This window comes from Lethenteron reissneri, chromosome 5 (genome assembly GCF_015708825.2).
Source record: "Lethenteron reissneri isolate LAM-NWPU_2019-01 chromosome 5, ASM1570882v1, whole genome shotgun sequence".
Taxonomy (NCBI): domain Eukaryota; kingdom Metazoa; phylum Chordata; class Hyperoartia; order Petromyzontiformes; family Petromyzontidae; genus Lethenteron; species Lethenteron reissneri.
The window spans coordinates 10,510,441-10,529,726 of record NC_083783.1 but is presented as its reverse complement, the minus strand read 5'-3'; the positions used below and the strand labels follow the sequence as shown (position 1 = coordinate 10,529,726).

The following is a 19,286-nucleotide window of genomic DNA, read 5'->3' as shown; positions in this document are numbered from 1 at the left end:
TGTGGTGTTCCTGTGCCTCTTGAATGATGGTGACAGTCCTGTAATTTAAGGTGTTTGTGTGGCGGGTCAAAATGTCACGCGTTTCGAGATGCAGTTTGCATGGATGACGCTCAATAAAATAATTAACGTATTATTAAAATGATAACAATGAGAAACTGCACTACATTCGTCAATGACACTGTGGGGATTTAAAAGTAAAAACAAACACAGAGGCGACGTTTCGTGCAATGGACCTTGTCGTGATGTCCAATGATTGGTCAGGGCCATCGCCCGAAACGTCAGGCGACAATATATTTTTTATTTCCTTTTAAAAGCCTCTGGTGTTTGTTGCTGAATGTCGTAAACTTCCGTGCATTGCAGTCGATGCAATATAAATGTCGACGCGCTGCTATTTGTAAACCGCGAGGAAATAAAGCCACTTAAATCGGGAAAACAAAGTGTACGTGATAAACGGCCTTTATTATGAGTACGTTGTCAATATAGTGAACTTAAAAATATATATTGTATCAAACAAAACGCCGCGTCTTATTATTTCGATATGAATAACAATCGGTACACGTTCAAAACATTCCATGCTGCCGCGCAGAAAAATGTACGAAATTGAATGTTTTAATTTCACAACAAACACACTCCCCTTCCAGGATCGGACGACGCGTCAGTCAAAGCGCACTTCATCAGTATGGGTTATAAAACAAAACAGTAGCTTTCCATTTTAAATACGGAGTTACACGTACAAAAACGATTGTACAGTGGCGTTTGATTTGCAACGTTGCGAATTCAGTTAAATATTAGTGAAATCGGTGTTCCAGTTTTTTGATTGAAATACATTGTGTACAAACGCACTGCTTCGGGAACACGAAAAGCGCGTCGCATTTCTATGAACACGCGTTAAGTTTTAGATTGCCATGAGTGTTTACGAGTGGATGATTAGCACGCAACTCACGATCTAGGGCCACAAGTTGAAAACCTGCTCACCTCACAGCCTCATCGTCCCTCCGGGGTGGATTTAAATGAGCACCACGTTGCGGGAAGTCATCAACAACAACAACAACAACACCCACAGAGCGACCTGACCCCCCTCTGCCATGAGAATGTGGAATTGCCTACCGATGGGCTCTGTCAGGGCCACCAAAGGACAGCAGCAAAGCATACAGCTCGTTCGATCTTCGTCACTTTGATTATTTCATGCTGGAGTCACCATTCAAGGTGAATGTACGGAAGAGTTGTCAAGTTTAATTTCACAAACTCTGTACGTTGCACATTTCAAAACGGCAAAGGTGCAGCCCTGCAACCGTTTTGCTTGCGCCACTGCTGAAGGAGATGCCTCCAGCGGAGAGGAAGCTCTCGAGAGCCCCGCTAGAGGGTTACTTGGCCTACTCTTCCGCGCTGGCCGGACGTCTTGGCAGAGGTAGGAATACCCACGCGTCACCGTGCCGCGCACGCAACCCGTTCATACCGCCGAGTTGACAGAGCCGATGGTGTCGGATTTGAGAAACTCGCCGCCGTCGTTTCAACCGCCGTGCCGAGAGATCGAATAGGAACCGGCGACCTCCGGATCGCAAGTCCGGCGCGTCACCTTTGACGCCACGGCAGCGTTGAGCATTCAAATGAAACGTAACACACACACACGTCAATAATAACTTAAGTTTCACAATGAGCTTTCATCACCAGAGAAAATACGACTTTGGCTCTATTGAAATAAAAACGTTGTTTCCCCACGGATAGACACCACGAGGGGAGGGAGCTATAGTCATCACATTGAACGGAGAAGGAAGAGAGCGGACAAGGGACGGGACGGGATAAGGATTAAGTCAAGCGGGAAAAAGCGAGCAGACGATACCAACGAGGAGGTCATGCCGCAGAGGAGACGAAAGAGAAATCAATTCTTGAATTGCGGCGCCCCAATCGTGACGCTGGGATAAAGCACGGGGCCGCATCCTTCCAAGTACTGGTAACGTCATCGTCATCGCAGATTCGATATCACAACCGCCACCGTCATCAAGCATTACCACCCTTACTGTAACAATATCATCGTTATCACTACCACCACCACCAACACAAGAAAAATAATTTTCACCATCACCACCTTCATCATCACCACGACCACAAAAATCTGCATCACAATCACCGTCATCCTCCTCGGGTGTCAAATTTGAATAAACCACCACCACAATATAATTTTCACCACCACCCCCCATCATCATCATCCCTCTTGCGTGGTGAACTTGAGTATGTAACCAGACAAAGATCCCCCGTATAGCCTTAACAGATTGTTGGGGCAAGTGCTGTTAGCGAGCACCTATGAAGGCCGGCATGGCACACGAGGGGGTGGGTGGCCAGCACCACGCCCGGCCGCTTTTGTCTCCCCTGTGGCGATGTTTACGCATTGCACCAGGTACTCATTTGAAGCTGAGTCGACCTAGGAAAGGCCCGGGACCAGTTCAGAGAATCGTTCCTGGTGTTCGCCGTGAGCGGAAATCGAACCCGGGTTTCCAGGTTCGTAGCGCAGTGCGCTAATTGCTACACTACCGCTCCACAAACCACCACCAGTATCAACACTATTACCACCACCACCACCAGCAAAATCATCAATATCATCATCCCTCTGGGGTGGTTAAATTGAGTACACCATCACCACCACCTCTCAAGGGATGATTACTGTGACCAGCGAGGCTGCACCACTTCAGCATGCAAGCCTAACAGAAGCCCTTGACTGTGTTGTTAATGACATTCCGTGTCCCGCGACGGGAATGTGGAATTGCCACCATGGGATTAGATCTGACCCGTTAAGACGAGCGCCCACCGCCCAAAGCCGACAGCCACTGGAGCGTGGCACGTCATCGAGACAAAACTGAGTTTAACACGTAGTAGTAGTAGTCGTCGGGTATTTCACGGCCAATATTACGCATGAGGTTTTTGGGTTGGATCGCGTGAATATAAATGTGTCATTAAACCCGCCCACCACCCGACATAGACAATTAACTAAGGTTTAGTAGGTTAGTAAGTAACCCACACTTGGATTTACTCTCCAACACACCCGGTGTGCTGTACTAGCAACGAATTGACACATTTTGTTCACGTGACAAACCTTACTAATTGGCTGTGTCGGGTGGTGGTGAGTTTAAAGACACAACTTTGATGAACAATCTATTGTTGTATAATTACACCCCCCCTGCTCTCCGCACCCGATTGGATGAGTGATGACGTGACGTTGCTCTATTAAAGACCGCAAGCTCGTGGATGGCTTCACGATTCTGGCAAATCGCCCGATGATGCTGGTTGTGATTACCAGCGAAACGTCGTACTACTCAAATTGTAAATGTTGTGGATTTACTCTCCAACACGCCGCTGGGTTGAAGTAGTAAACTAATTGGCGCGTTGTTGTTAACATGACTAACCTTACTGGCTGCGTCGCGTGGTGGAGAGTTACGACAAATTCATACTTACAGCGATCTAACACAAAAACGTTCATAATGGACACGTTTACATTTACGTGATCTAACTTCTACTATGAAAAAAATAAGCACAGCAACGAGAGCCACCACCACCATACAAACAGCAATGGCAAAATCCAGCACCACGGGAACCTGTGGGTGCTCATTTTCTCAAACAGTTTTTGTCACCCGGCGGGCCCGTGCAGCAAACGCTGCCCACGGAACACCCCTCCAACAGTGCAGTGCCACCCGCGAGGAAACCAAGCTAAACTATTTAAAAACAAAAAAAAGCCCCCACTGAGCTGCTACGTGGATCTTTTTTCAGAAGCGACCTGGCAAAGGAGAGCTCAACGAAGTGGCATCATCATCCACGTGGAAATGCATAGCCGCAGCAGCAGCAGCCCAATACTCTCAAAGCATCAATGTTGATTCCTAACTTTGGAGGGGAAAAACCCGGAGAAAAATCCACGCGAAACAATCGCGGATGGGCCCTTGGTCTAAGATGTATTTGCTCGATAAGCCCCCCCCCCACCCTCCTCCTGTCGGAGCTAACCAATCGGGAGAGCAGGCGGCACATTTGGCACACGTGATTGGCTGGTTAGTTCCTTGTGTTGCGGGGCACGCACGCACGCACGCACACACGCACGCACGCACGCACGGACACATTCACGCACGCACGCACACACGCACGCACACACGCACACACGCACGCACAGACCCACGTGTAGGCATGGCACAGGAGCGACGTGACCAGTACTGGACCGAACACCTGACCACGTTTGTCTCTCCCCCGATAAGTGACGTCTACACCGGGGGCACACGAGCGACACGATTAAGGCCGAGTCGGACCCTGGTGTCTTCCAGTGAGGCCCGCGCATCCGTGGCTTGGGTCTGGCTTGGTTCTGGCTTGGCACGGCAAACGGCGAGTGGGGAAAAACAAACACCTGAACCACGACGGTCCTCTTCTGGCTCGGCTTTGATGTGCCCGTGGAAAACGGCGGTTTGTGAGTCCCCAAGAGAGAAAAACAGATGACGATGCCTTTCAGAAGTCATCATTTCTTTTTACCATTTCATTGTCCTCGAGACGGAGAGGCGTGTCTTAAAGTTTGCCAAGTTACTTGCACAAGATGTTACGTGACGTGCCATGCGGACTTCACTTGGCGTGCTTGGTCTGTCTGTGTTCCAGGATAGCGGTCCATATTCGGCACAGGGTTCCACCTCTGTAAAGCGGACATAATGGATTACTGGAAGAGATCTGAGAAAAACATGTATTATTATTTTTGTCCGTGGGTACGATGGAAGGATACAAACCGAATGAATAACAGTTTACTCTCAATTATCAGTGGGGGCAGATTGAACCGATTGCGGATTAGATGTGCTGAATAAATGAAAAGATAAAGCGTGTTTACATCTGTGCCGGTTCCACTATGAGCTACTCCTCCATCATCGAGGGTCAGGCCTCAGGTCGACTTACGAATGAGTTAGGTTCCAGGTCTGTTCGCAAGTCGATTCGTTCCCAATTCCAACTCAACTCCTGTCGATTCCAAACATGTTGTGCGGCATGTACACTAAACACGGGTAATGGATTTAAATGTTGTATAATCTTCTGTAGATGCCACTGGTTCTTCACGTCCTGCAGATGTAGATGCCACCTCCGCCATCTATTGCGTGGCGGTTGAACTTACGACTCTCGGTCTGAACAGGTAACCGGACATACGGACAGATTTGTTCGTATCTCTAAAAGTTCGTAAGTAGAATGTTCGCAAGTGGAAGACTCCCTGTACTTCACCGCCATGCTACGTCGGGATATATTGATCTATTATTATTATTATTATATTGTTCGAAGCGAAAGCTTAGTTGTTTTTGCCAAGCTGGTCCATCCATACTATCGGTGGGACCCTACCCACCGATAGCTAATGCTGCTCAGGCATTCACCACCCTTCCACAACCCCCACCACCACCACTCAAACCAGCCCAAGCCATTGCCCGGAGGAAGAGGTGGGGCACAATCAGGAAGAGGTGTGGCCTAACCAGGAAGAAGCGTGGCCAAATGAGTTAGGGGTGGGGTCTAAAAAGGAAAGGGTGGGGCCGAAAGAGGTTAAACTCCCAGTCGATTCCAGGCAATCGAAGCGTAAAACAAAGACGTGCAGTAGGCAGCACCAACACCTTTAGTGCCACAGACGTTGCCGCAAGCCAACTTGTTAAGATTTAACATCCTTATTTACGTGCTTTTTGCATCGCTCTTGCTGTTTGTATGTATGTAGAACTTCTTTAGCACCGTACATTATACCCGGTCCACTGCTCCACCAAAAAATCTCGGACAACTGAAAGTCGGCTACTCTACTACGCAAGAGGCAAAGGCGCAGCCCTGCAATTGCCTGCTCACGCCAAAGCTGGCAGAAGGCACCTTCACTCGAGGAATGAGAGAACTTGCCTTAACTGGAGAGCTTTGAGGTCCTCTCTGCTCACAAAGCCCAAAATGTCCTGCAGTGAGTAATCCTCCTCTACAAACTGTAAACAACACAACACACACAAAGCGCACTATTGTTGATGCTGCTGCGTTGACAAGCACAATTAACATGAATACACAATTGTCGATAAAGCTGTTGTTGCAAATGCGATTTGTAACTTTGAACCTAACCCGTGTAATCGATAACACAATTTTAATGTGCAATTTCATTGAGGGACTGTGTTGTTGTTGTTGTCTTGGTGTAGTCTCGGACTGTTGTTGTTCTTTTGCTGCCTTGCTGGCCTTCATAGATGCTGCTACTCGCTAAAAGCACTTGCCCCAACAGTCTGTTAAGGCTATACGGGGGGTCTTTTTCTGTGTGCGTTAGTGGAGTGGTTAGCGCGCCGAACTATGAACCCAGTGACCCGAGTTCAATTCCCACTCACGGGCAACACCAGTGACGATTATTTGAACCGGTCCCGGGCCTCCCCTAGGTCGACTCAGCCACAAACCAGTACCTGGTGCGGTGTGTAAACATCGCCACTAGGGAGACAAAGGCGGCCGAGCGTGGTGCTGGCCACCCACCCCCTCGTGTACCGTGCCGGCCTTCACAGGTGCTCACGAACGACACTTGCCCCAACAGTCTGTTAAGGCTGTGTGTGTGTGTGCGGTAAAGCAGCCTCCTCACCTTATCGATGGCACTTTGGGAGACACCCTGATCCCTGAGCCAGCTGACCAGCTCCGGGTCTTCTGATTGGCCGTGATTGGTGACGTAATAACGTGGCCGATCGTTTGGGATGTCTGTGGAGGGTAATACAGCGCGTGTAGCCACAATCAACTGTTGGGGCAAGTTGCCGTTAGTCGCGAGTAGCGCCGACGAAGGCCGGCGCGGCAACACGAGGCGATGCCCAAGCAGGTCGGCTACTCCATTACAAAGAGGCAAAGGTGCAGCCCTGCAATTTCCTGCTCACGCCAATGCTGGCAGCGAGCGCATCCCCACTGGAGGAATGAGAGAATTTGCCTTGGGAGATGTGTATAGATCTACACAAGTGGTACGGACCGTCCACTTATTTATCGTCACGTACGCACGAGGGCGTTGTTAAACTGCGCGATTCTCGTTGCGAGCGCACCGGTTGGAATGCGCGACGTTTTATGAACCGCCGCGCCGGGAGATGCAGTGGAACCGGCGGCCTCCGCATCGCGAGGCCACGTCCCGCTCACCGCTAATCCACCGCTGTGGCAGCTCCCTCCGGTTCTCAATTAAGAAGCAAAACATTTAACTTTTATTCCTAAGAGACATTTACATATACGCACGGCAAAACCGGTAACCGTTGTAACCAATTTTTGTGCTTACCGGCAACCCAAAACAACATGATTTTAACAATAATACAACACTAACAACGCCAACACACGAACCACTGCATTCCTGCTCCTTGATCCACCAATCACACCGCAGCAGCAATCGGCGCGCGCGATTGGCCGGTCCCAGTAACGCCGCTCACCGATTGGCTTGCTGGTCGTACGGAGCATCTCGATGTCGGTGGACCTCTGCTGGATGGAGAGCTGCAGCAGCGTCTGGTACTCGCGCTCCTTGTCGATGAGCTCCTCCAGCAACCTGCACGCAACCCGAGCGTCACCAACCCGGACGTCACGACCGGCCATCACCAACCGGACATCACCATTCCGCTGCGCCTCACAGACCCGGTGTCTCCTCCTCCTCGCCTCTGCTCTCACACCTCGCCACGGTGGCGGCAGCAGCATTAACCCATCCCTCTGAGCAGCGGCATTAACCCATCCCTCTGAGCAGCGGCGCGGCCGGTGTAAGCACCTCCCTCGATCTGCCCCCCCCCCCCCAAATCTCGGACAGTGGTCGCTACTGCTGCCTGAAATTCCGCCTGCAAATCCACCTGGAATTCCAGCAGCAGCAGCGAGTCATCTTCCACCGTCAAGAAGCGCCGAGCGACAAGCAGAAAAGAGCGCCACCGCTCAGCAGCGTCGCCCGCAGTGCCGAGTATTTCACGTTGATCCATCATCTTCTCGGTTAATGCGCAAACGGTGTTTACCGGGGTGACCACCGGGATCTACCTGCCAATCAATAACGGGGCGACCATCGTCACCCCTCACCGATGGCATCGCTTCTCACCTGCTGTTCTCAATCTTGAGCCGTCCCAGCTGCAAACTCAGCACCTGGCTCTGCCGCAAAGCGTCGTGGGACAGCGTGGAGCTCAGGGTGCTCACGCCCGAGGTCACATGACCTTCATCGGCGGCCTCGGGGGGTGGCAGCAGCAGCTGGATTCCGTGGTGACAGCCGCCGCCCCCCTCGCCGTTCTCGACGCGCTGCCCTCTCCCGACGACGACGCCGCCGCGGTGGCGGTCGTCCTCCTCGTCGTCGTCGTCATCGTCCACCTCTCCGTCGGTGGCTGCGACGCCGGCGCGGCCGGGCTTGCCGCGGCGTTCCCGCTCGTCCTCGACCACCGGGCCGAAGTGCGACTGAAGTTCTGACGGCGAAGAAGAGCGAGGTAAACCGCGCGCACGGAGAACCCCGCAGCAGCGAGGGCGGGCCCACGCGGGACACCGCTCGCCCACGACGGAGCCAAGCGCCGCTCTGCTGACGTGGTTCCGCCGTTGGGTTGGGAAAACTGCGCCCGACGTTTCGCTACGCGTGTTGGGAGCGGCGGTGTAGCGGTCAGCGCGCTGCGCTACGAACCCGGCAAACCCGAGTTCGATTCCCGCTCACGGCCAACACCGGTGAGTCCCCTAGGTCGACTCAGCCTAAAGCGGGTACCCTGGTGCGGTGTGTAGTAAACGTCGCCACTGGGGAGACGAAGGCCGTCGGGCGTGGTGCTGGCCACCCAGCCCCTCGCGTGCCGCAGTGGCGGCCGCCATAGGCGCTACTACTCGCCAACAGCACTTGCCTCGACAGTTTGTAAAGGCGACACGGGGGGGGAGGTTGTTTGTGTGAGCGAGTGGAGTGGCATCACACCTGGTATGAGGGTGGTGATTGCCACTTGCACTGCTCTCCGAATGAGGCTGTCCAGGGCAAACATCCAGTGGGGCTTGATGTTGTGGTTCTTCAGCACGCGGTTCACCTGCAGCGAACAACAACAATTACAATTTAAAACAACAATTACAATTTATAACAAACACAACAACTTGTAACCCGCCGTACAGTATCCGCTCCTCACTCTCGTAGAGAGAGAGGACGACTCCGAGAGAGAGACAGGACGACTCAGAGAGAAAGAGAGAAAGGACGACTCAACTAACGCACAAGAAGCAGCCCCTAGAGAAATGAGAGCATTGCCCCCTTCGCTCCAGTTTCCTCCACTGCGCGTATTCTTCATATGGAGCCCCCCCCCCTCATTAATAATCATGAGCGGGTGACGTCACTCCACATGGAGCAGACCCCACCCTCATTAATAATCCTGAGCAGGTGACGTCATTCCACATGGGGGGAGGGGGGGCACCTCCTCCCTCCTCCCTTATGATCCTCAGTAAAAAGCCAGAACCCCCACGTCACATCAACTCCACAACGCTACGGAGACCCAGCAGGAGGAAGGACGTCGTGATGAGCGAGGGAGATGACAACGCCGCCTGTGTTGGCTCGCACACGAATGGGTGCAGTGACCATGACGTCACTGCCTGCCTTCCGCTTGAATATTTCGGATTTACTGCAATACACCCGCCGCCCTTGGACGGGCTAGAGGCTGGTTACTCGCTATGTAACACGATTTTTGTTCCTGGGTAGTAAGTGTTATTTCCTAATTGTTATGCCTCAAAAGTATAGAAAATGCCTATTTTATTCCCCACAAACTTTGCTTTTGTGACCAGGACTTTACGTGATGGAATGACACAAATGCACACCACGTGGTCTCATTGACAATAGGTACATTTCAACATATCACTGTCCTGGTCACAAAAGGCAAAGTTTGTGGGGAATAATAATAGCCAATTTCTATACTTTTGAGGCATAACAATTAGGAAATAACACTTACTACCCAGGAACAAAATCGTGTTACAGAGCGAACACTCATCGGCAAAACGAGAAAATGACAAATTGAATGAACGAAGAGCTGCGCACGTCGGTTGAAATGGTACGTGCCACCCTTGAGTTTATTTTTGTTATTCAACAAAAAAACGATTGAATAAAAGTGATGAAAGTGCCCGAGCAAGGGGCGAGGGGGGGGGGGGCGAGGGGGGGGGGGAGATTTGGCGATGGTGCCAGCCGCCACTCACCGCGTCCTGGAATCCGAAGAGCACCACCTGCAGCTGGTTGATGGCGACGCTGTCAAAGTCCAGCTCCAGCTTGAGCGCCGAGATGGCGCTGGCCACGGCCTTGCGGTCGGGCGAGCGCATGTACTCGCGCAGGCACGCCATCAGCTGGGACACGTGCTGCGCCGACAGACGCGGCTCCTCCGCGCCCTGCGGCAGAAGCAGCAAGCGGTAAGCAGCGGCAACAGCAGCAGAAATAGAAGTAGCAGCAGCAGAACAACAGAAGTAGCAGCAGCAGCAACAGCAGCAGCAGAAGTAGCAACAGCAGCAACAGCAGCAGCAGAAGTAGTAGCATGGCAGCAGCAACAACATAATTAGCAGCAACAGCAGCAGTAGCAGCAGAAGGAGCAGCAGCAACAGTAGCAGCAGAAGGAGCAGCAGCAACAGCAGCAGCAGAAGTAGTAGCAGGAGCAGCAGCAACAGTAACAACAGAAGTAGCAGCAACAGCGGCAGCAGAATTAGCAGCGGTAGCATCAGTAGCAATAGCAGGAGCAGCAGGAGACACCGTCCACGAGTGAAACACGCCGTGCGCCGCCAATGAAAGACTGCGGCACACCCACCGCGAGCTGCTAGTGCGGCCGTCTTTGTCTCTCCCAGTGGTGCCGGTGGTACGTAGTGAGAGAGAGAGAGAATCACCAAGGGGGTGGTGGTGGACTTGGCGGGTGGTGGTGAGAGACCTGGCAGGTGAGTGAGTGAGTGGTAGCGAGCGATTGAGTGAGTGGTGGTGAGACATTTGGCGGGTGAGCGATTGAGTGAGTGATGGTGATAGACTTGGCGGGTGAGTGAGTGAGCGAGTGAGCGGTGGTGGTGGTGGTGGTGAGACTTGGCGGGTGAGCGAGTGAGTGAGTGGTAGTGAGCGATTGAGTGAGTGATGGTGATAGACTTGGCGGGTGAGTGAGTGAGCGAGTGAGTGGTGGTGGTGAGACTTGGTGGGTGAGCGATTGAGCGAGTGGTGGTGGTGGTGAGACTTGGTGGGTGAGCGATTGAGCGAGTGAGTGGTGGTGGTGAGACTTGGTGGGTGAGCGAGTGAGTGAGTGGTGGTGAGAGACTTGGCGGGTGAGCGATTGAGCGAGTGGTGGTGGTGGTGAGACTTGGCGGGTGAGCGAGCGAGTGGTGGTGGTGGTGGTGGTGGTGATGAGACTTGGCTGGCGCGTGGATGCGGGTGCGGCGCTCACCTGCGCGACGAGGATGTCCCGCAGGTTGGCCGCCACGAGCTCCTGCTCGGCGGTGAGGATGCGGTGCAGCGTCGCCCGCCGCTCGCTGTCCTTGCGCAGCAGGAAGAGGCCAGGGTCGCGCTCCTCGGGGGAGGGGGGCGCGCTGTGGTCGTACGACGGCGACGAATCCTCGGGCAGTCTGCGGGCGACCCGGCGGGGGGCGCCGGTGGGGGGAGGGGGGAAGGTGGAGGGGGGGGGCAAAGCGGCAATCGTCCACCGGCGTGCCTGCCGATAGCCACGTGCCCAGCGACCGAGCGCCCAGCGACTTGCTCGCCACGACGTTCGCTTCCAGTTGAAAGCAGCGGCAGGGGAGGGGAGCGCAGAGGAGGGTACAACAGCGGGGTGCGGGGCAAGGGAGGGCGGGGAAGGTAGGGGAGGAGAGGGCAGGGCAGGGGAGGGCAGGTGCTCACCCCAGGAAGAGCGGGCTGCGGGCGCGAGGGTTGTTGTTGTTGTTGTTGTTGAGGCGCCGCGGGGCCGCGAGGGGGTCGGTGCGCGACTCCGACTCGGACGAGGAGGAGCCCCTCTCGCTGCCCGTGCTGCTCGTGTCCACGTGGATCGCCACGGGCACCGACACGCTGCGGCCGTAATCTGGGGCGGCGAGACATCGCGACGACGGTGAAGCCCGCGCGACGCTTCGACAGAACCAGAATCTCGGTTCAAGACTGGAGGAGGAATCCGACCGGGCTCTGAAGCTCGACGTCCCGTCAGGGGGGGTGGGGGGGGGCGTGGGTCAAGCAGGTTACACCAACAAACGATGCCGAACAAAAAACACTAAAACCGACATGGAGTGAAAAACAGAGAAGAGAGAGCGGCAGGCGATGACGTAGGTCACCGGAGCGGGAAAGCGTGAAGACTCGTACCCCGATCGCCCGCGCCGCCGCCAGCGTTTGCCGGGGGGGCGAGCGGTTCCCCCGCCCTCCCCCACCCCCGCGCCTCACCTGGCCCCTGGCGGCTCTGCCCCTTGCTCCTGCGCGCCCTCCCACTGCCCCCCGGCGGCGAGCGAAGGAACGCGTCGGCCAGCAGCTCGGCGGCCGCGGCGCGGGAGTCCGGCTCCGGCTGGAAGCAGCGCAGGATGAAGGCTCGGGCATCCTCCGACATCGACTCGGGGATCTCCGGGTGGATCTTGAACATCCCGACCTGCGCGGGGGGGGGGGGGGGGGGGGGAGTCACGGACCGCCGCTCGTCGGCTGCCGCCACCAAAGACCGATGGCTTTTGGCCCGCGGGTGGACCGTCGAGGCTACGCGGGGGACCTTTGCTTCCGTGCGCAGCTACCGGCAGCCGCTGCGCGAGGAGATCGCTCCGCACGAGCACCGGAAGCGCCGCGACATCGTGCGCCGCCTGGGCCTGTCCCGCCAGCGGAGCACGTGGCCTCAAAGTGCACCCAAGCCTGGCACGAGCGCTGCGGCATGCACGTGCCCATCAGATGTGCGGGCGCAAGGATAACAAAAAGCAGCGGTGACGTCGCCGCTGCTTATTGGCGAATGGGGGATGCTGTGTGTGGTTGTTGTTTGTTGTTGTGGTTGTTGTTGTGGTGGTGGTGGTGGTGTCAGCCTATAACCTTGAACATAGCTGCCTGGGGCTCTCCCAGCTCGTAGAACGGGGGCTTCCCCGTGGCCATCTCGATGATGGTACAGCCCAGGGACCAGATGTCGGCGGGCTTGCCGTAGCCACGTGGGCCCCTGTCGATGATCTCCGGAGCCATGTACTGCAGGGTTCCTGCCGACGCGCGAGACAAAGACAAAGACCCCCCCCCCGCCGTATAGCCTCAACAGACTTTTGGGGCAAGTGCAGTTAGCGAGCGCGCGTGGATTTTCTCCGGGAACTCCGGTTTCCTCCTGTATGTATAGACACTCGTTAATTTGGCAATAACAACTGGATATATAGAGGAGTGCAGAGCTTTGGGCGGGGGCATTTGGTGCCAGTTCACTGCGTGGCTGTTGCTGCTCCTGGTGCCTCCGAGTCGTCCTCTCTCTCGACGAGAGCGAGGAGCGAACACCGTGGGGCGTGATTATCGCAGGAATGCCGCTGACACCGTCACACTCGGCAGAATCACGGCACCACCATCACCACAAGCATGACCAGAATTAACGTCATGGATACCACCATTTTAGTTCTTAGGCAACTGACAAGGCTGGAGACTTAATATCCCTAAAGCCTCACTTACACCACTAACTCACCTATACCCCCACTAATTTACCCACCCCACTCCACCCCACTCCACCCCACTCCACCCCACTCCACCCCACTCCACCCCACCCCACTCCACCCCACCCCACTCCACCCAACTCCACCCTACCCCACTCCTCCACCCCACTCCACCCCATTCCACCCCACTCCACCCCACTCCACCCCACTCCACCCCACTCCACCCCACTCCACCCCACTCCACCCCACTCCACCCAACTCCACCCACCCCACTCCTCCACCCCACTCCACCCCATTCCACCCCACTCCACCCCATTCCACCCCACTCCACCCCACTCCACCCAACTCCACCCTACCCCACTCCTCCACCCCACTCCACCCCATTCCACCCCACTCCACCCCATTCCACCCCACTCCACCCCATTCCACCCATTCCATCCCACTCCACCCAACTCCACCCAACTCCACCCCACCCCACTCCACTCCTCCACCCAACCCGTAAAGCTGTCCCTGAAAGGCTCACAGATGTCCCCGGACAACTGCCTCCCCAACAAGAGGACAGGGAAACGAGGGCAGGTGGCAACCCTCGGCGGGCAGTGTCAATGTTTCAGGTCGGTCGCCACGTCGCCCAGAACCCAGTCGCACCCACAGCAGCCCTGCGCGTGCGCTACCTGTGAACGTCTCTGTCGATGGATTGAGCCCTGCCAGCCTCTTGCTGGTGCCAAAGTCCGATATCTTGAGCACTCCGCTGTACGTGTTGATGAGGACATTGTCCCCCTAAGCACGGGCACGGGGAGACAAAGACAGTATCGCCTGAACAGACTGGCCAGGGCACGTCAGAAGAAGAATATGTATTTACACTGGAGGAATCCGATGAGCTATAAAGCTCTTCATCACAGTGCACTTAGCGAGTAGCGTGGACACCGCCCCACCCGGCCTAGGAGGCGAGGCCTTCGCCCCTGCCGTGAGCCTGAGCGTGCATCGACACGGACTCACCCACCCACCCACCAATCCACCCACTCACCGACCCACCCACCCACTCAACGACCCACCCATGCACCCACCCACCCACTGACCCACCCACCCACTCACCGACCCACCAACCCACTCACCGACCCACCCATGCACCTACCCACCCACTGACCCACCCGTCCACTCACCACCGATTAACCCAACCACCCACCGACCCACCGACCTTGATGTCCCTGTGCACGATCTGGTTCTCGTGCAGGTACTGGAGGCCCTCGAGGATCTGCTTGGTGTAGAAGGCGATGGTGGTCTCGTTGTCCTTCAGCGGTCCCCACTTGGACCGCAGCAGAGCGGAGAGGCTTCCTGCAGACGCCACGCACAGCCCGCGTCGTGCACGGGCAGGCCTCTTGGTGCATCTCACTGGGGGCCCCGTGAGTGGGGGGCCCCGTGAGTGGGGGGCCCCGTGAGTGGGGGGCCCCGTGAGTGGGTAGGGGGCTCCGCGCTCAGTGACGAAGCTTACACCGAGGCCTGGGGCCTAGTCCTGCCAGTCAGCCTCCTCGTTCTGTTATGCCATCTGGTGATCATCTTCACTGTTTTTATTCACATTACCCGTCCTTTGTAAGAGCGTTCATACAACATGTCTCTTTGTAAACGTTTAGTTTCGTATCAACTTTCTTGACGTGGCCTGGAACCTTGAGGCACAAAAGGCGCTCGATAAATACTGATATTTTGCATTATTATTAATATTATATCGTGGCAACCCTGCAATTGACAATCTCTCATTGACAACGCATTTTCTTATCATTATTATTACCACCATGAACGACGACTTATTTATTATATTCATATTAATTTATTCTTAAAACGAACGAATGGGGTGATTGTTTCTTGATTTCTAGATAAATAAAATCAATTAAGTGTGCGGTCGTCATCATCGGCACCTCCGGGAACCTGCTCCATGAAGATTTTGAAGAAGCCCCCTTCGCTGACCGAGCCGAGGTAGCGCACGATGTTGCGGTGCTTCAGGTGCTTGTGCAGAGCGATCTCCTCGTGCAGCGGCTGCGAGAAGCTGTGCGCACACAGCACAGAGGCACCCCGCGCCCCCCACCCCGCGTAGTGGTTGAGTGTCGGGCCGATTTTGTTGATCCTCGGCGAGAACGCGAGAGACGAGGGGGCGGAGTCACGTGCACGGCGCGGTAACTTTAGAGGCACTTTTGCGAGTCAACTGATTGGCTCACAAGTGATTGGCTCAGAAGTGACGACATCACATTCATGCCTCTATGTAAGACAGAAGCAGAGGGATTTATCCACGACTCTCTGGCTGTCCGCCTGGTGTGATGGTACTCGAACTGTAAACGTTGCCGTGGGTTTACTCTCGAACACACTCGGAAGCGTTCCGGTAGCTGCACTATACACTACACTATACTACACTATACACTAGTGCTGTACTAGTAACGAATTGGCCACGGGACAAACCTTACTAATTGGCTGTGTCGGGTAGTCGCGGGTTTAACGATACATTTATATTCACGGGATCTAACCCAAACACCTCTATTGTGGAGAAATCACGGGGGCGGCCGTCGGATTCGAACCGCGGACCTCTGCCGGTGCCGGTCTCCGTGTCTCGGCCACGCCACGCGGACGGAGCCGTGGTGTGGAGGTGGGGGGAAGACCCACCGGCTCACCGACTCGCTCACCGGCTCACTCACCGACTCGCTCACCGGCTCACTCACCGACTCGCTCACCGGCTCACTCACCGACTCGCTCAACGGCTCACTCACCGACTCGCTCACCGGCTCACTCACCGACTCGCTCAACGGCTCACTCACCGACTCGCTCACCGGCTCACTCACCGACTCGCTCACCGGCTCACTCACCGACTCGCTCACCGGCTCACTCACCGACTCGCTCAACGGCTCACTCACCGACTCGCTCACCGGCTCACTCACCGACTCGCTCACCGGCTCACTCACCGACTCGCTCAACGGCTCACTCACCGACTCGCTCACCGGCTCACTCACCGACTCGCTCACCGGCTCACTCACCGACTCGCTCACCGGCTCAGTCACCGACTCGCTCACCGGCTCACTCACCGACTCGCTCACCGGCTCACTCACCGACTCGCTCAACGGCTCACTCACCGACTCGCTCAACGGCTCACTCACCGACTCGCTCACCGGCTCACTCACCGACTCGCTCACCGGCTCACTCACCGACTCGCTCACCGGCTCACTCACCGACTCGCTCAACGGCTCACTCACCGACTCGCTCACCGGCTCACTCACCGACTCGCTCACCGGCTCACTCACCGACTCGCTCAACGGCTCACTCACCGACTCGCTCACCGGCTCACTCACCGACTCGCTCACCGGCTCACTCACCGACTCGCTCACCGGCTCAGTCACCGACTCGCTCACCGGCTCACTCACCGACTCGCTCACCGGCTCACTCACCGACTCGCTCAACGGCTCACTCACCGACTCGCTCAACGGCTCACTCACCGACTCGCTCACCGGCTCACTCACCGACTCGCTCACCGGCTCACTCACCGACTCGCTCACCGGCTCACTCACCGACTCGCTCACCGGCTCACTCACCGACTCGCTCAACGGCTCACTCACCGACTCGCTCAACGGCTCACTCACCGACTCGCTCACCGGCTCACTCACCGACTCGCTCACCGGCTCACTCACCGACTCGCTCACCGGCTCACTCACCGACTCGCTCACCGGCTCACTCACCGACTCGCCTCAACGGCTCACTCACCGACTCGCTCAACGGCTCACTCACCGACTCGCTCACCGGCTCACTCCCCGACTCGCTCACCGGCTCACTCACCGACTCGCTCACCGGCTCACTCACCGACTCGCTCACCGGCTCACTCACCGACTCGCTCAACGGCTCACTCACCGACTCGCTCACCAGCTCACTCACCGACTCGCTCACCAGCTCACTCACCGACTCGCTCACCAGCTCACTCACCGACTCGCTCACCGGCTCACTCACCGACTTGCTCACCGGCTCACTCACCGGCTTTCTCACCGCCTCACTCACCTGTGGTCCTTCTCGGGCACCTCCTTGATGGCGATGCGGACCTGGTTGCTGAGGTCCCGGCCGGCGTACACCGTCCCGAACGTGCCGCGGCCCAGCACCAACTTCTCTTCGTTCTCATTGTAGTCGTAGTCCCACTAAGCCCACGCAAAACAAGCACAGACAAAGATCCCCCGTGCAGCCGTCAAGGGACCGTTGGGGCGAGCGCTGTTGAGCGAGCGGCGCCGAGGAAGGCCGGCACGGCGCGCACGATGGGGCGGGGTGGCCAGCCCCACGCCCGGGCCCCCTTCCGTCTCCCCAGCGGCGGTGTTTACACACCGCGCCGGGTACTCGATTGAGATCGAGTCGAGCCACGGGAGGACTCGGGAGCGGTCGCGGTAATCGTCGCCGGGTACGTGGGGCAGCGGCACCGCCGCGAGGGATCGTGTGGTCGCACGCGTACCTCCAGCACGCCGCAGTCCACCTCGGCCTCCAGCTCCAAGCCGCGCTCTTCCATCACCTCCTTGGCCAGATCGTGGAACCTGGCGCACCACGACACGCGGTGCGGGATAATCGTCGGCAAATGTTGGCGGTGATCGGGAATCGAACTCGGGTAGACTGGGTTTGTGGCGCGGCGTGCTAACCGGTGCTTCCTTTCAGGAGGGTCCTGCCCGGTGTTTTCGCAGTAGGGGAGGGAGGGGGGGTGCGATGTTGCTGTGTGTAATGCTGTTGCTGTTGAGCGATTCGTAGGTAATTTTGCAGCATTGCGATGTATTGGCCAATACATCGCAATGCTGCTGTTTGTGCCATGGTGGCGAGATGTTAACTACCTCGCCGGTATGCAGGAGGTCGTGGGTTCGACCCTGATGCCTGTATATATGGAGTTTGCATGTCCCTCTCTCTCCCCGTGATCGTGTGGATTTCTCTTTGGGTCCTCCAGTTTTTCCAGTTTTTCCTTCCACATTTAGAAACATGCGTTTTAGAGTATTTGGCTGCTATGAATTTTCATGTAATAAACCACTTCGTTGAGGAATCATTTGTGGCCAGGTCGGTTGTGATCTTGACATCGCTGGTACGAGTCATCGGCAAGTCCCACATCCTCTTGTATCACATCACTCCATCTCTCTAGCCCGTGCTGCGCCCGTTTAGCCCCCTCTATCAGACCAAACAAAAGCTGTTTAGGCATGTGGTGGCTGGGCATGCGGGCTACATGGACCAGCCAACGCAGCCTTGCCTGCTGGAGGAGCTCACTGATGGGACTTTGTCCAGATCTTTCAAGGATTTGTGAGCTCCTCACACAATCCAGCCTGGTTAAATCCAGGATGGATCGTAGGCAGGCCAGCCTAAATGTTTCTAACCGGCGAAGAGGTTCAATTAGGGGGGTCCACGTTTCGCAAGCGTAGAGAAGGGAGGGCATGACCGTGGCTGAGAAGATCCGAAGCTTCGTGTGGAGCGACAGACCAAGCAGCTTCCACACAGCGTTACGCAGCCGATGAAAAGATAATGCTGACCGACTGATTCGGAGTGAGACCTCTGCTGTCAAAGCGGAGCCAGCCGGTCATGATCACACTGCTCAGGTATGGAAAATGAAAACACAGACACACACGCACACACGCACACGGCCAACGATGAAAAAGGCAAAGCACCTCTTGGCTTGCGACTCAGACGAGAAGCAAATCTGGAAGTCGTCCGAGTTGCCGGAGACGTAGAGAAAGCAGCAGCGCTCGTCGCACTTGGAGATGCTGCACGCCACCACAGGGCACAAGCCGGGCAAG

General features: G+C 56.0%; 1 protein-coding gene across 1 annotated transcript in view; it reads right to left on the bottom strand.

The window, feature by feature from the left end:
• Positions 1 to 443: 443 nt before the first annotated feature.
• The window catches only part of LOC133352520 (mitogen-activated protein kinase kinase kinase 15-like), a 42,614-nt gene continuing 23,771 nt past the window's right edge, over positions 444 to 19,286 (bottom strand). The window contains 17 exon segments of the mRNA XM_061568229.1: positions 444 to 4,654; positions 5,869 to 5,945; positions 6,572 to 6,684; positions 7,386 to 7,498; positions 8,027 to 8,381; positions 8,867 to 8,972; positions 10,117 to 10,302; positions 11,328 to 11,505; positions 11,777 to 11,954; positions 12,305 to 12,503; positions 12,926 to 13,083; positions 14,184 to 14,289; positions 14,708 to 14,844; positions 15,423 to 15,550; positions 17,536 to 17,669; positions 17,975 to 18,053; positions 19,158 to 19,253. Of these exon segments, the coding sequence (XP_061424213.1) occupies positions 4,588 to 4,654; positions 5,869 to 5,945; positions 6,572 to 6,684; positions 7,386 to 7,498; positions 8,027 to 8,381; positions 8,867 to 8,972; positions 10,117 to 10,302; positions 11,328 to 11,505; positions 11,777 to 11,954; positions 12,305 to 12,503; positions 12,926 to 13,083; positions 14,184 to 14,289; positions 14,708 to 14,844; positions 15,423 to 15,550; positions 17,536 to 17,669; positions 17,975 to 18,053; positions 19,158 to 19,253 (2,410 nt within the window). The 3' untranslated portion in view covers positions 444 to 4,587.